Here is a 17,500-nt window from a genome sequence, read left to right on the forward strand (position 1 = left end):
AAACAAAGTTAATGTAAAAAAAGAGTGTGTGTTTTGGAGGCGGGTGTGTGTGTGTGTAGATCAATGGAGTTATTTTTTTCATGGCCTCTTTGAGCGATGATGAAATACGCTGTAAGATACAGCTCAAGTATAGTAACGCAGCGCCTCAGAACAGTGGCATAGTTTTAAAGACACACACCACGGGGATTACACACACACACACACACACACACACACTGCAGTCCGGACATCAGAGAACGGGAACACAAGCACCAAACACACTCCATTCATACGGGTCAAACGCCTGGAGACGTGAATTCCTCCTTCAGTGTGGGATCGGGTCACATGTGTCCTGTGTGTGTGTGTGTGTGTGTGTGTGTGTGAGGCGTGTTTTGATTGGGTGTGACCAGATTAGATGGGGAAACTGTTCTGAATGGTTTCCTGGACGTTGTTATTTGGTTGTGAAGTGTTTTTTTATTTATTTTTATTCCACAATTCCAGAAGTGAAATAAAAATGTGTAAATGTATAGGTGTGTGTGTGTGTGTGTGTGTGTGTGTGTGTGTGTGCATAAGCAATGTAACCATTAATTATTTATTATCATCTTCATTACCATCATTGTATTAGTTAAAAAATATATATATAGTTTTTGTGCTTTTTTCTCCTATGTAATGATTACCATTGTCACCACTTTCTATAGATAAATTAATTTCCGATAGTAAGTTAATAATAGAAGATAATATAAGTAATAAGATAATCTTCAGTCTCTATTTTCTCCTATACTTTTTTTATTATTTTTTTTATATGTAGTGTCTAAGGTGCATTAAAAGAAGTTGTGAAGTGGTTTTATGTGCAACACGCATTTCATTTAATGGATTTTACAAATAAAGTTTAGGAAGATAATCATCAAAAGCTTCATATTCACTGGAAACTTTTCTTGGAAACCCGTCTGCCGCAGTGAAGTATGGATATTCATAATGTCTCCTGGTCCTGATGGCGTTCTTGCTCTGAGAAGCCGATGTCTTCCAGTTGCATCATCCCGGCTGCGCTTTGCTGCAGTTTTTACCCGCAGTGTTGAAGTGTTGCTCGCTCTTGCAATCTCCACACGCCCAAACCTCGGAACGAGTGAAATCCAGACAGGAAAGGAGAAAGCGCTTTACCTTTGCGGGCAGGTGTGTTAATGTGTCTGCATTTGTGTCTTTGAACGCTGATGTCGTCATCATCTCACACTGACGTGTCTTTACACAAACACTCCAGAGGACGTGCTCCTCCTGACGGCCATTAATGAGCGGGAAACGAGTCGAGTGTCCAGTTATTAAACCCGTCCAGTATTCAGTGATTGTGTGTTTCTGTCTCTCAGCTCGAGGATCCTCGTTTGTGTGAGGCGTGTGGTGAAATGTTGTGAAATTTGGCACACAGACAGTCTGAACATTCACCACAGCAATTTTGGAGTCTCCAACTCAATCGCTTTAAGTTACACTCTAAAAAGCACACTGGGTTAAAAACAACCCAAGGGCTGGGTACATATAAGACGGAACACAAGTTGGGTTAATTTAACCCAGCATACTTGATTTATTTTTACTATAATACTAGCTTTTTTTCTACTTTGTTACGATCTGAGTAACACAAAAACTACTCAAACACTGATTGTGACGTCTGACCCGGGATCTGAGTAACACAAAAACTACTCAAACACTGATTGTGACGTCTGACCCGAGATGTGAGTAACACAAAAACTACTCAAACACTGGGTTGTCACGTCCGACCCGGGGTCTCAGTAACACAAAAACTACTCAAACACTGGGTTGTCACGTCCGACCCGGGGTCTCAGTAACACAAAAACTACTCAAACACTGGGTTGTTACGTCCGACCCGGGATCTGAGTAACACAAAAACTACTCAAACACTGATTGTGACGTCTGACCCGGGATCTGAGTAACACAAAAACTACTCAAACACTGATTGTGACGTCTGACCCGGGATCTGAGTAACACAAAAACTACTCAAACACTGATTGTGACGTCTGACCCGGGATCTGAGTAACACATAAACTACTCAAACACTGGGTTGTTACGTCCGACCAAGGATCTGAGTAACACAAAAACTACTCAAACACTGATTGTGACGTCTGACCTGGGATCTGAGTAACACAAAAACTACTCAAACACTGATTGTGACGTCCGACCCGGGATCTGAGTAACACATAAACTACTCAAACACTGATTGTGACGTCTGACCCGGGATCTGAGTAACACATAAACTACTCAAACACTGATTGTGACGTCTGACCCGGGATCTGAGTAACACAAAAACTACTCAAACACTGGGTTGTCACGTCTGACCCGGGATCTGAGTAACACAAAAACTACTCAAACACTGATTGTGACGTCTGACCCGGGATCTGAGTAACACAAAAACTACTCAAACACTGATTGTGACGTCCGACCCGGGATCTGAGTAACACATAAACTACTCAAACACTGATTGTGACGTCTGACCCGGGATCTGAGTAACACATAAACTACTCAAACACTGATTGTGACGTCTGACCCGGGATCTGAGTAACACATAAACTACTCAAACACTGGGTTGTCACGTCTGACCCAGGATCTGAGTAACACATAAACTACTCAAACACTGATTGTGACGTCTGACCCGGGATCTGAGTAACACAAAAACTACTCAAACACTGGGTTGTTACGTCTGACCCGGGATCTGAGTAACACAAAAACTACCCAAACACTGGGTTGTTACGTCTGACCCAGGATCTGAGTAACAAAAACTACCCAAACACTGGGTTGTTACGTCCGACCAAGGATCTGTGTAACACATAAACTACTCAAACACTGGGTTGTTACGTCCGACCCGGGATCTGAGTAACACAAAAACTACTCAAACACTGGGTTGTTACGTCCGACCCAGGATCTGAGTAACACAAAAACTACTCAAACACTGGGTTGTTACGTCCGACCCGGGATCTGAGTAACACAAAAACTACTCAAACACTGATTGTGACGTCCGACCCGGGATCTGAGTAACACATAAACTACTCAAACACTGATTGTGACGTCTGACCCGGGATCTGAGTAACACAAAAACTACCCAAACACTGGGTTGTTACGTCTGACCCAGGATCTGAGTAACACAAAAACTACCCAAACACTGGGTTGTTACGTCTGACCCAGGATCTGAGTAACACAAAAACTACTCAAACACTGGGTTGTCACGTCTGACCCGGGATCTGAGTAACACAAAAACTACTCAAACACTGGGTTGTTACGTCTGACCCAGGATCTGAGTAACACAAAAACTACTCAAACACTGGGTTGTTACATCCGACCCGGGATCTGAGTAACACAAAAACTACTCAAACACTGGGTTGTTACGTCCGACCAAGGATCTGTGTAACACATAAACTACTCAAACACTGGGTTGTTAAGTCCGACCCGGGATCTGAGTAACACAAAAACTACTCAAACACTGGGTTGTTACGTCCGACCCAGGATCTGTGTAACACATAAAATACTCAAACACTGGGTTGTTACGTCCGACCCGGGATCTGTGTAACACATAAACTACTCAAACACTGGGTTGTTACGTCCGACCCGGGATCTGAGTAACACAAAAACTACCCAAACACTGGGTTGTTACGTCTGACCCAGGATCTGAGTAACACAAAAACTACTCAAACACTGGGTTGTTACGTCTGACCAAGGATCTGTGTAACACATAAACTACTCAAACACTGACCCAGGATCTGAGTAACACAAAAACTACTCAAACACTGGGTTGTTACGTCTGACCCAGGATCTGAGTAACACAAAAACTACTCAAACACTGGGTTGTTACATCCGACCCGGGATCTGAGTAACACAAAAACTACTCAAACACTGGGTTGTTACGTCCGACCAAGGATCTGTGTAACACATAAACTACTCAAACACTGGGTTGTTAAGTCCGACCCAGGATCTGAGTAACACAAAAACTACTCAAACACTGGGTTGTTACGTCCGACCCAGGATCTGAGTAACACAAAAACTACCGAAACACTGGGTTGTTACGTCTGACCCAGGATCTGAGTAACACAAAAACTACTCAAACACTGGGTTGTTACGTCTGACCCAGGATCTGTGTAACACATAAACTACTCAAACACTGACCCAGGATCTGAGTAACACAAAAACTACTCAAACACTGGGTTGTTACGTCCGACCCGGGATCTGAGTAACACAAAAACTACTCAAACACTGGGTTGTTACGTCTGACCCAGGATCTGAGTAACACAAAAACTACTCAAACACTGGGTTGTTACATCCGACCCGGGATCTGAGTAACACAAAAACTACTCAAACACTGGGTTGTTACGTCCGACCAAGGATCTGTGTAACACATAAACTACTCAAACACTGGGTTGTTAAGTCCGACCCGGGATCTGAGTAACACAAAAACTACTCAAACACTGGGTTGTTACGTCCGACCCAGGATCTGTGTAACACATAAACTACTCAAACACTGGGTTGTTACGTCCGACCCGGGATCTGAGTAACACAAAAACTACTCAAACACTGGGTTGTCACGTCTGACCCAGGATCTGAGTAACACAAAAACTACTCAAACACTGGGTTGTTACGTCTGACCCAGGATCTGTGTAACACATAAACTACTCAAACACTGGGTTGTTACGTCCGACCCGGGATCTGAGTAACACAAAAACTACCCAAACACTGGGTTGTTACGTCTGACCCGGGATCTGAGTAACACAAAAACTACTCAAACACTGGGTTGTTACGTTTGACCCAGGATCTGAGTAACACAAAAACTACCCAAACACTGGGTTGTTACGCCCGACCCGGGATCTGAGTAACACAAAAACTACTCAAACACTGGGTTGTTACGTCCGACCCGGGATCTGAGTAACACAAAAACTACCCAAACACTGGGTTGTTACGTCCGACCCGGGATCTGAGTAACACAAAAACTACCCAAACACTGGGTTGTCACGTCTGACCCGGGATCTGAGTAACGCAAAAACTACCCAAACACTGGGTTGTTACGTCTGACCCGGGATCTGAGTAACACAAAAACTACCCAAACACTGGGTTGTTACGTCCGACCCGGGATCTGAGTAACACAAAAACTACCCAAACACTGGGTTGTTACGTCTGACACGGGATCTGAGTAACACAAAAACTACCCAAACACTGGGTTGTCACGTCTGACCCAGGATCTGAGTAACACAAAAACTACTCAAACACTGGGTTGTCATGTTTGACCCAGGATCTGAGTAACACAAAAACTACCCAAACACTGGGTTGTTACGTCTGACCCAGGATCTGAGTAACACAAAAACTACCCAAACACTGGGTTGTTACGTCTGACCCGGGATCTGAGTAACACAAAAACTACCCAAACACTGGGTTGTTACGCCCGACCCGGGATCTGAGTAACACAAAAACTACTCAAACACTGGGTTGTTACGTCTGACCCAGGATCTGAGTAACACAAAAACTACCCAAACACTGGGTTGTTACGCCCGACCCAGGATCTGAGTAACACAAAAACTACTCAAACACTGGGTTGTTACGTCTGACCCAGGATCTGAGTAACACAAAAACTACTCAAACACTGGGTTGTTACGTCCGACCCAGGATCTGAGTAACACAAAAACTACTCAAACACTGGGTTGTTACGCCTGACCCGGGATCTGAGATACACAAAAACTACCCAAACACTGGGTTGTTACGCCTGACCCAGGATCTGAGTAACACAAAAACTACTCAAACACTGGGTTGTTACGCCTGACCCAGGATCTGAGATACACAAAAACTACCCAAACACTGGGTTGTTACGTCTGACCCAGGATCTGAGTAACACAAAAACTACTCAAACACTGGGTTGTTACGCCTGACCCGGGATCTGAGTAACACAAAAACTACCCAAACACTGGGTTGTTACGTCTGACCCGGGATCTGAGATACACAAAAACTACCCAAACACTGGGTTGTTACGCCTGACCCGGGATCTGAGTAACACAAAAACTACCCAAACACTGGGTTGTTACGTCTGACCCGGGATCTGAGATACACAAAAACTACCCAAACACTGGGTTGTTACGTCTGACCCGGGATCTGAGATACACAAAAACTACCCAAACACTGGGTTGTTACGCCTGACCCGGGATCTGAGTAACACAAAAACTACTCAAACACTGGGTTGTTACGTCTGACCCGGGATCTGAGATACACAAAAACTACTCAAACACTGGGTTGTTACGTCTGACCCGGGATCTGAGATACACAAAAACTACTCAAACACTGGGTTGTTACACCTGACCCGGGATCTGAGATACACAAAAACTACTCAAACACTGGGTTGTTACACCTGACCCGGGATCTGAGATACACAAAAACTACTCAAACACTGGGTTGTTACGTCTGACCCAGGATCTGAGATACACAAAAACTACTCAAACACTGGGTTGTTACACCTGACCCGGGATCTGAGATACACAAAAACTACTCAAACACTGGGTTGTTACACCTGACCCGGGATCTGTGTGTGTAATGTCATGAATTTCTGCTCTTGGTAAAGATGCATACACATGATTTCTCGGGTCGTTTCTGCGGGCCCCTCCACACACACACACACACACACACACTCACTCTTTCTTCCTCTGTGTGTGTGTGTGTGTGTGTGTGTTTGTGCTGTGACAGAGCAGGAGAGGAAGTGAGATTTAGTTAAAGTATCTGAGCCTCGAGAACCGAATGAACGTCGAGTTTCTCTGCTGGAAAAAGCCCTGACGGAGAGAATCCGGCAGTAGGGGTTCAGCGAAAAATCGGCAGCTGGCAGCAGGAAGTAGCTGCCACTGGCAGCTGACGTCAGCTGCCGCTAATAACCGGAAGTCGGAGTATGCCGCTTTTAGCAAGGCAAATAAATGATCAATTTATATACCATTTTAGTAATAAATGATCAATTTATATACCATTTTAGTATTTATTTAAATAAAATACCCAAATTTGTAATTTTGTATTTCGGAAGTCGGAGTATGCCGCTTTTAGCAAGGCAAATAAATGATCAATTTATATACCATTTTAGTAATAAATGATCAATTTATATACCATTTTAGTATTTATTTAAATAAAATACCCAAATTTGTAATTTTGTATTTGATTTAAAAAGGTTTATCAAGTATAAATCAATTAACGAGAATCATAGACATAATACAGAAAACAAAAAAATAAGCTACAGTTTAAATTATGTATGTCCGTGTATAAATATAATTTATGAATGTGTACGTGTTTGTTAAATAATGAAATGTATACATACACATATATTTATTAAATGCACAAACATTCATTAAAGTCCTGTCTAAAAGGAAAAAAGAACATTGTCTCAATGACCTTTATTTAAAATCATTCAGGTTTCAATACATTCGTCAAACAGCTGTAACTTTTAGAAAGATAGATAAGTTAGAAAAAAGAATTAGAAAGAAAGGTTAAGTTAAGAAAAAAAAAGAAAGCTTAGATTAACTAGGCTTTTAGACTACAACTGGTTGATGGAACAACTTCACTCTCCAGTAGCTGGCACCAATCACTGCAAAACCCTGGATGGGTGTTTTCCGAGAAAAAGCCTTGCATTTCACCTCGTTTTCCTCTTCCAACATAACCTAGAGGATTTATTAAAAAAAAAATTGTGACATTAATATCCAAATGACCTTATGAACAGGACACATGGATGCAGCCACATGAAAGACGATTCTTATTGCATTGTCATTAAGCAGCTAGCAGTGATCACATTCATAATTTATACACCTGGTAAACAGTTCTTGTATACTTCATTGCAGTGTCTGCAGGGCTGCAGTGTGTACATCTGGTAGTATTCTTGGCATGTCACCAACTTCTCTCTCCAATTTGTTACACCTGAATATTTAAATTTGAGGAGCATAAAAATGAGCATGATTAAAAAGAATTATTGAAGACATGTTGCTAAACCATTACATTTCTCAGTTTCTATTTTAACCACATTTAAATCAAATGTGCAAAAGAGAAAAATAAATAAATTATATAAATACACACATACTGTCCAGCCAGCAGAAGTGTGCCCTCCTCCTAAATGAGTCTGTATCCACCAGACTTCTGAATTTGGAACAAACTAAAGACAGATTTAACAATCCAGAATCACCCTCCTCAAGGACCACGTGAAGAAGAATTTCAGACAGGACAGAGTCCGGCAACTATTGGGTATTACAAACAAACAAAACAAAAAAATTACTACTGCCATTTCCAAACATCATGACCTAACCTCCCTTAAAACAGAATGTGCATATGGGTGCAGGTAAAACCTGAAAACATTTAATTTAACCAAGTATTTGCCATAAAGCTTCTAAGTAGTTTGTGAGATAATAAAGGCTTGAAATCTTTTCGAACTTTGCTTTGGTCATATTGAATTTAATACTACTACCCTCAAGAGGTCGATGTTCTTTACTTGTCCTGCCTCCTGTCGTTTTGTCTCTTCACTGATTACTTCCGGCAAGGCTGATGTGCACTTCCTCTTTCTGAAAAAACAAAAACATGCATTTAAATTACCAAACATTACTTATGTAAATAAAAACCATTTTGGCTCTTATCTATACCTTCCATGTGTCATTTTTGATAAGAGCAGATTCACCCACCACCGCCTGATATGGGCCATCTCATGCTGAAAAGCAAGATATATTTGGAAAAGTATGTTTTAAAAGTAAGTAATACCTTTCCTAGAAATAGAAAGGGATTGTGCTTACCTGGGTGAAGTCAAACTCCCAGTTAAACACCTTGTACAGTGCATACTGTAAAACATAACATTTTTAAATTATGATTACGATTTTACTTTTCTAACTTTATTTAGAGTAATGTTGCTGTTAGAGCATAAACAATATCTGCAATATGAATACGTTACGATGATCAAAGTTCAAAGCAAAGGGAGAGTTATTTATTTTATATTTTTTTAAAGAAAGAACTTTAAGGACTACATACAACTGGACACATGAAAAACAAAATTCATTGGGGATTATTTTACGGTTATCTGTAAAATAAATGTTATGGGGAAACAAAACCACCGTAATAACTTGCCATTAGCATGAATACACCGCAGTCCACAGATCCCAACTGTGCTGGAACACCCTGGAAAAAGAAATGGGGAAAAACTAACATTTTATTTATACACTAAAGATAGCAAAGAAATCAAAATTGTTGTAACATGAAATCAATACCTTATTTTTAACAAGCTTCCAAGATCCCGGATCCATCTTTATTGCAATTGAGCTTAAAAAGAAGGGGAAAAAAGAAAAGAAAAAAAAGTTATTTTATACACGAGAGAGAGAGGAACTTCGTGTTGAACCACTTAGCCATGTTGCAGCAGGTATAGACAGTAGCATACCTGAACTAGGGAGCAGGTTTATTTTTTATGCCACTATTTATTTTAAATGCCACTGTCTATGCCTATCTAAAGCCAGAGAACAAAGTGTTGAACTGAACCACTGGACTAATATGTAAAACTTTGAAGCCCGGTTTCACAGATAGGGTTAAGATTATGCCAGGATTAGGCCTTAGTGCAATTAGGACATTTATGTAGCTTTTATAAATATGCCTTAGAAAAAACATTACTGTTGCGAATCTTAAAAGAAACAATGGCACTGACATTTCACGATATGCAAGTGTAAGTTGTTTTCAGTTAAACATGCATTTTAGTCTGGGACTAGTTTGAGCCTTGTCTGTGAAACTGGGGGTGAAAGTTATATGGAAAAAATGAACAGTTCCATAATATTTGTATAGATATACAAAATAAATGAACAAAACGCGTAAAACTGGAACAGAACAGTTTGTGTCACGGAACTCCATGGAATGGAATTATACAGTATGTAAACCTGAACATGGATACACAGTCAGCATCTCCATAACCTCTAGGGTCATTGGAGTCAAGGATGTGTATCCTTTTAAGTTTCGGGAGCAATACCTGCAGAATACAAAGCAAACTTCCTACAATATAGCCTGCCTGTGTGTTGGTTTGTCATTTCTTATTTGAATTTATGTATACAATCTTTATTAAAGATAAAGATGGAAAACAAATGAATATGCCAAATTATGATTACCATAGAAGTTAACATTAACAATATCAAATATGGCTGTCAGGCAAAAGCGTGGATGAAAGCAATGATTAAGACATTTCCAAAATTAAACGAATGTTATTTGAAGAAATCAACAACTTACACATAAGGTCCAGTGACCTGATTTGCACATCGGAAATAGGATGCAGTCTTTTGAGGATGCATCAGTCTGTTGGAGTGAACAGAGGAACAAACATAGAACATATTGTTGAATGTGGCTATTCATCTGAGAATTAGTGATGACGATAACTTAAAGTTGAAAGTTCACCCAAAATTTAGTCGCCCTCAAGTTGTTTCAAATCTGTATTTTTGGGTGACCTGCCCCTTTAAAGCAGGATATCAAATGAAACCAAACATTTCTAAAACCACTTACCGGCAGGGACAGAAATGGATCACAATTCAGAGGTGGTTGCCAAGTGGCCACCACACATGAGTCAAGAACATGAACATCCTTGCCCTGTTAATAAAAAAAAATAAATACATACAATTAATTTTAAAAACACAAATATCATGCAATTTCGTTATTAGTTTATATTAACCAGGTTTGTCAATGACACCCATAATACCTTCTCTCCAGCAATGTGGGATAGCTGAGAAAGGCAACAGTTCATCACCTATTGCATGAGGATCCAGAATTTTAGGTCAAAATTTGATCACAAGTTACTTCAAATATATTAAAATAAAGTTATATAACATATCCACTAACTGTTGCCTCCACTTCCTGGTTCAATCCTAAAGACATCAAGTCAGATCTTTTCAACACTGTTTTACCCACTGCACCTATGATCTCATCTGGTGATTGGGTCCCATCCAAAACATGTTCAAACTAAGAGAATAAAACAGACACTGAAATGTCAAATTTGATAAAATCTAGAATTTGTATTAATAAAAATAAAAACCAGTATGCCTTTTGCCTGCTTTGATCAAGACAGGATATAATACATTTGAACATTGTTTCTTATGTGAAAACATACCAGGGGGCTTGGTTGGTTTTGCAACTGGAAATCTGGGGTTTCCTTCCTGGCACGTATGTTTGTCCGTCCCCAGCAATCTGTGTCAGGCTCTGGTAAACTTTGTGAAACTACAAAAAACAGAATATGATGAAGTAATGTTGATTAAATTTGTGTTTTGTATTAAACATGGCACATTTGGGATATTGGCAACAAAATAATGATTTGTATAAAAACCTAAACCTTGATATTTACATTTACGTCAGTGATTCAAGTAAACTTTACCTTCTTGAAGTTCTGTGAAACTACCTTGTAGCGCAAACAAAAAACCATGTATATGGCTAATTTAAACAATCTAAAGGGCATTACAGGCAATATTGAAAATTAGTACTCACTTAAACAACTACCTTCACTTCTGAATGTCAATTTCCCATGTAGGCCAATGTGGATGGAATGCTCTGCCTGTTTCTCCAAAGTTTTTGTGTATTTTTCATTAACTCTTTTGTTGTGAAGATGAAAGTACAATCGTAGGGAGAACATATAATGTGCATCCCTCATTTGACACAAAGAATATCTGCTGGAAGACAACTCCCGGTTTAGCTGTTCAGCTACGGAGGAGTTAACAAGAGCAGCTAACTGTGGTGCCAATTTCAAACTTCTCAAAACCTCCTCTTGTCTCTTTTGATTTTTTTGATGGAACCGATCATACAAAGAGAATCTTGCATTGGTTCCTGTCACAGGATGCAGTGAGGACAAAGTGTCAGAAGAACAGGTGGTGGCCTCATTTTCAGAGACTTTTCTAGATGAAAAGCCAACACTTGTCACCCATGGGAACCGGACTTCAAGTCGTTTTTCCGTTGCTGCCTGGATGTGTGCAGCAGTGTTTTCACAAAGTCGTCCATCATATGGCTGGAAAAAACGTTGGTTGGTGCGATTATTAACGTGTCTTGCAACACGTCCAGCAATGTCTGACACATACACTGTGGGAGGGTGTTTAAAGCTCAACAGAGCATCTCCATGATCACGTGCCGACTCTTGCCACCACAGTGCTGACTGGTAGTACACCACAGAGTGTGGGCAGGACATGTGCAAAACACCACCTCCATTTGGCAAAACAAAAAGAAAATTGGTAAAAATGTGTTAATTTAAGAAGTAAACATCCTCAAAACATTCTATGCATGATGACAAAAAAAAAATTTTTTAAATAGATAAAAAAAAAAACGCACAAAAAGTATTCAAAGATCTTAATTTGTGTTCCAAAGATGTTATGGGTTTGGCATGACATGAGGGTGATTAATGACAATAATTTCCTAAATGGGTGAACTTAACCCTTTAACATATAATAATAATAATAATAATAATAATAATAATAATAATAATAATAGTCTTACCACCAGCCTTCTGAAGCTTAACAAACATTTTGGGGTACAAGTCCTTGTAAAGTAGCAGCTCCTCAAGTCTGTTTATTAAGTCAGTGGTACTACCCATGTGTGATACTCCAAGGGCATTGCAGGCTTTGACCAAGGCTTCTTTCTTTGGCTAAATATAAAAGTCATGGTTAATAAATAAAAAAAAGAAAAGAAAACATCATTAGCAGAATAAAGTACATTACATACAGTTTTGGACTCCAGCACTTGCAAAATGGCTTCTTCATCTATCTCCAAGCCACAGCTAGAGGTGAAAGCACGATCTTTCTGAGACAGACCTTTGTACACTTCTGTCTTTGGAACAAAATCGCTTACCCTAGAGCAGTTACCCAGCCAAGGAGTAAAGGCAGTGTATGTCAAGGGAAGTGAATAAGGATTGGCACACTTGTTGCCTAAAATTCAAAAAGGAAAAGAACTTTCATTTCAGGATTTAAGCTATGGGTACAACCACTCCACCCCCAAAATAGCACTCACCATCACAGAACCCAGAAGCAGTCATTTCCTTCTCAAGTGTCTCCCATCTTGTCCTCACATTAACTTGAGTATCCTCTTGGCTGATGTTGTCCAAATTTGGCCGTCTAAACAGATGTGCTAATACACAACCAAGACAATGAGCAAAGAAGCAAATATATATCAAGATTATATGATGTCATTATTTGCACTCACAATTAACACAATACTCCCTTCACTCTGTTTTACCTGGTAAATCAAATGCAATTTTCCAGTTTCCATCTGCAACCAAAACCGGAGGGCTGTGGCCACATCTGACACATGAATAGTTATAGGAGTACTCCCTCAGAGCAGAGAAATGATAAAATGCTTTTCTTATCAAATTGTGTTGAAAAGTGATGTTGGCATGATCCTCCATTGTTTTCAAAAAACGTCCAAGGGCAATATGATTCTATAAAAACACAGAGACATTACTGACATGTAGAATTATTTATGAAATTCATGTCATGTTAAGTCACTCACTGCCAGTCCAGATGTTAGAAGAGAACAGAGGGGAATGGTCAAAAAGGTCCTGTTTTCATAATTGTGAAAACCAGACTGATATTCTTGAAACCTCACTGGACGTCTACAAACAAGGCAGTTCTTCACATATACTGGCACATCTGGAGAAAACAGAAATTGTATAATATATTAAATGTTAAACATAATGTGGAAATGCATAAAAAAAATAAAAAAAATAAATAATAAATAAAAAAAATCTATACATTTCTGAAATTAACCTCGAGTCACTGAAGATATTCCATACACTGTTCCATGCCGTGTAAATAGTACCCTCTCCCCCAAAGCTGGTGGAGTGGGACCAGGGCAGTAAGGACAGTTGGACTCTAGAGGTTCAAAGAAGTCTGGGATTTGGCGTTCTTTTGTTGACAAATCCTGTGGCAGGTTTTCTGGCACCCTCTTTTGCCTCCACAAATAATCTGTCAACTCCTGTATGTCAGTAGAAGCCAGTGTTGCCACTTCTGTGCCTTCAACATCTCTGACCCTTTCATCCACATCACTGTCGTCAGCATTTGTGTCAGTTTGACAAGAAAGGAGATGGGGTTTCTCTTGAAACAGCCACCACATGCACAGGTATCTGTGGACGCAGCTTCTCATTTTATTGCGGCACTGGCAGTGCCACTTGCCCAGAAGGCTATCAAAAGACACTCTGGTCCTTTCGAACTGACACCAGCTGTCTCTTACCCCTGTAAACACTGAAAAATAAACAAACCTGACAGAGGTTTGCTCCTGCCAAAAAATGGGAAAAACACAATCCACACCACCAGCAATACTTTGGTTTCTTAGCTGCACACATTCATCTTGTCGGGTTTTCGACAGCAGGCCACTGTCAACCATTGACTGCAAAGAGTCCTCCCTAAGTGCTGCTGGTGCAGAATAGCACACTGCTCTATTTGTCCTTCGAAGGTGATCGCATTCAATGCCTGGATTGCCACTTTCAACTCCAATCCTCATAAAATCTTGACACTGAGGGGACTCACAGGCAATAGACCCCAAGACGATTTGTTTCTTTACGTGAACAGGGACTCTAGGTCCATGGGCATCTTTTGGGGTGACAAAAATCCCATTTCGTTCATCAATACAAAAGACAGGTGGCTGTTCCCTGATCTGCTGCCCGGCCTGTGGTTTTTCTGAAGATGGCCCTTCTGAGGGACAATATATAAACATGTTAATGTAGCCAAAGATCAATAAATATTAAACATCCTTAAATACCAGTATCAAAGGTACATACTGTCTGGCTTGTTGGTAATTTTGTATGTAACTGATAGATCTACAAAAAGGACAAAAAATGAGGCGAGTTAATCATAATATGAATGAAAGACTTTAAAATTTAACTAATAACATTGAACATACCATGATTATGTAGGTGCTTTTTAAAGTCAGGGGCACGACACAAGATGTGCTGACACTTCGGGCAATGCCAATGGCACCTCTTTTGTTGTTGCGCATTCAAACAAAAGCAAGGAACACAATATTTTTCTAGAAAGAGAAAAGAAAGTTAACACATTTTAACTTACACCAAACATGTAAAACACGCGTGCTTTGTACAATGCTTACGGATGCCATTGTCCTCAAAATATATGGCATGCTTTAAATGCTTTGCCTGAAAATGCTCAGGACTTGACATCACCCCAGTTGTACAGTAGGGACAGCTGCCTGTCCCAGAAAAGACGTCATCTTTCCCAAAAGCAAGGGGTATTCCTACACATGCAGTGTATACAAGAAAATAACATAAAATAGCAACACAAATTCATAGTATATATAAAAGGTAGAACATTTTAGAAGTCTCATTACATTTTTACCATGCTCTGCTAAAATTTACTTCAGTTAGTAAAATTTTGGAAAATGAATCAGCTTCTTACCTGCCATAATTGATAGGCAGTTACACAAGAAGTGTAGAACTGTACACAGAGTGAGAAGGTAGTTCTTAAAAGAACTTTTTGTGTCCAAAAAAAAAAAAAAAAAAAAAATGCAATAGCAATAATAAAAAAAAATTCAATAAATGGTTGGATATCAGACAATCCCCTAACAAATTAGATACACACACACAAAAAAAACGACATGGTTAGTGTTGTACGTGTTTCATCATTGTCAATAATTCCAATAAATCAGCATGAGCTTTATTCTAATCAATAGATTAAGTTAACGTGTTAACAAACGCTAATATTTAATGGTAATGGTAACGTAATTTGAAGTTAATGATCGCCCCTTGGCAAACCAGGAGGCACAAGCTGCGTTTCTACAAATGATTAAATTAACCAATTCAAGTAGTCAGATACACTGTCTCTAACATAAAAGTTAAAATCCAATTTACAGAGCAACAACAATTTATTAATCTGATCATTAATATACGAATTACGAACTTACCGAGCCAAATACCGACACCATTACAGGATATTTTCCGGCGCCAACATTGCTGCTGTCTCTTGAATTCAGTTAAATGTGATTGGTTGTTACTACGTTGGACGATGCTGATTGGCTGCCACGAAATAGCAGGTCCCTCCTATTATGGCAGGACTTCCGGCTGTCAACGGCAGCTACTTCCTGCTGCCAGTGGCAGCTACTTCCTGCTGCCAGCTGCCGATTTTTCGCTGAACCCCCTCTCGAATCCGGCCTCCTGACCCAGCAGATTTTCTGCTGCGCTGAGGAGATTTCTCTCACTCTACCTGCGCTTCTCTCCTCCATCACTCCTCTCCTCCATCGCTCGCTCCTCTTTCACTCGTCTAATTGCACCTTTGAGTTTTCCTGTCGCTCTCGCGCTGATGCTTCTCCTCTCAGCCTCTCGTAGTTTCTTCCTCTGTGTGTGTGTGTCGTTCAGACTCTGATACTCAAGCAGATCAAATGTTGGAAAGCAGGAGTTTTGAATTTGTCTGTTTTTCTCCTGCAGTTTTTTGGGTTCATGTTCTCGACTTTATCAAATTTGATTTATTTACATGTTATGTCTCTAAAACACTGGTTTAAATGGTGTGTGTGTGGGGGGGGGGGCATTTCTTTTTCTTATTAAACTTAAACTTGAATGTTGATTATTTTAAGGGATGCACCGATTGGACACTTTTTTTAAAACTGATAATTCTTTATATTTGAAAGCCGATAACCAATATTTTGGCCGATAAAAACACACACACACACACACACACACACACACACACACACACACACACACACACACACACACACACACACACACACACACACACACACACACACACACACACACACACACACACACACACACACACCTTTACTCACCATGTGAATCTCAGAGTGGTGTGTCAGTCATGTGACCACACCCTCACATTCCCACAGACGGGCCGGACCCGAACACACACACCAGCTTCACACACAAGTGGGTCAGAGAGACGGAGACCCACTTACTGATCAGCCGTCGTGTGCTTTACATCTGTACTGACACACACACACACACACACACATACACACACACACAACATCACACACGCACATCACACACGCACAACATCACACACATCGCACATCACACACGCACAACATCACACACATCACACACGCACATTACACACACACAACATCACACACATCACACACACACATCACACATGCACATCACACACACACACAATCACACGACAACACACACGCACATCACACACGCACATCACACACACACACACACACACACGACAACACGCACACACTCCCACACAAACACAATCACACAACCACACACACACACACACACACAATCACACACACAATCACACGACCACACACACACACACACACACACAATCACACACACAATCACACACACACGCAATCACACGACCACACACACACACAATCACACAACATCACACACGCACATCACACACACACACACACACACACGACAACACGCACACACTCCCACACAAACACAATCACACGACCACACACACACAATCACACACACAATCACACACACACACACACACACACACACACACACACACACACACACACACACACACACACACAC

At 40.4% G+C, this 17,500-nt stretch overlaps 2 protein-coding genes across 4 annotated transcripts in view; one reads left to right on the plus strand and one right to left on the minus strand.

The window, feature by feature from the left end:
* Positions 1–17,500, plus strand: part of mafgb (v-maf avian musculoaponeurotic fibrosarcoma oncogene homolog Gb) — a gene marked incomplete at its 5' end in the record, with an annotated part of 50,321 nt that overhangs the window by 7,801 nt on the left and 25,020 nt on the right.
* On the minus strand, positions 7,348–15,951 carry LOC307143530 (uncharacterized protein). Of its 3 annotated transcripts, XM_079845186.1 has the most exons (25): positions 15,871–15,951; positions 15,366–15,528; positions 15,061–15,204; positions 14,857–14,982; positions 14,735–14,773; positions 13,725–14,648; positions 13,468–13,607; positions 13,195–13,396; positions 12,970–13,086; positions 12,685–12,887; positions 12,460–12,607; positions 11,464–12,168; positions 11,093–11,199; positions 10,825–10,944; positions 10,685–10,732; positions 10,492–10,575; positions 10,222–10,287; positions 9,225–9,276; positions 9,085–9,135; positions 8,757–8,801; positions 8,610–8,674; positions 8,438–8,531; positions 8,057–8,210; positions 7,789–7,896; positions 7,348–7,643 (listed from the first exon to the last, which is right to left on the minus strand). In XM_079845186.1, exons 2-18 carry the CDS (start codon positions 15,370–15,372, stop codon positions 9,232–9,234), a joined length of 3,225 nt encoding a protein of 1,074 aa, XP_079701312.1. In that variant the 5' UTR covers positions 15,373–15,528; positions 15,871–15,951; the 3' UTR covers positions 7,348–7,643; positions 7,789–7,896; positions 8,057–8,210; positions 8,438–8,531; positions 8,610–8,674; positions 8,757–8,801; positions 9,085–9,135; positions 9,225–9,231. The 3 variants fall into 3 exon arrangements, with proteins under 3 accessions (XP_079701312.1, XP_079701313.1, XP_079701314.1); XM_079845187.1 differs by lacking the exon at positions 15,871–15,951 and having other exon boundaries at positions 7,367–7,643; positions 8,053–8,210; positions 15,366–15,449; XM_079845188.1 differs by lacking the exons at positions 7,348–7,643; positions 7,789–7,896; positions 8,057–8,210; ... (1 more) ...; positions 10,222–10,287; positions 15,871–15,951 and having other exon boundaries at positions 8,638–8,674; positions 15,366–15,449.

Source organism: Gobio gobio (genome assembly GCF_949357685.1).
Source record: "Gobio gobio genome assembly, chromosome: 19".
In the NCBI taxonomy this organism is placed as follows: domain Eukaryota; kingdom Metazoa; phylum Chordata; class Actinopteri; order Cypriniformes; family Gobionidae; genus Gobio; species Gobio gobio.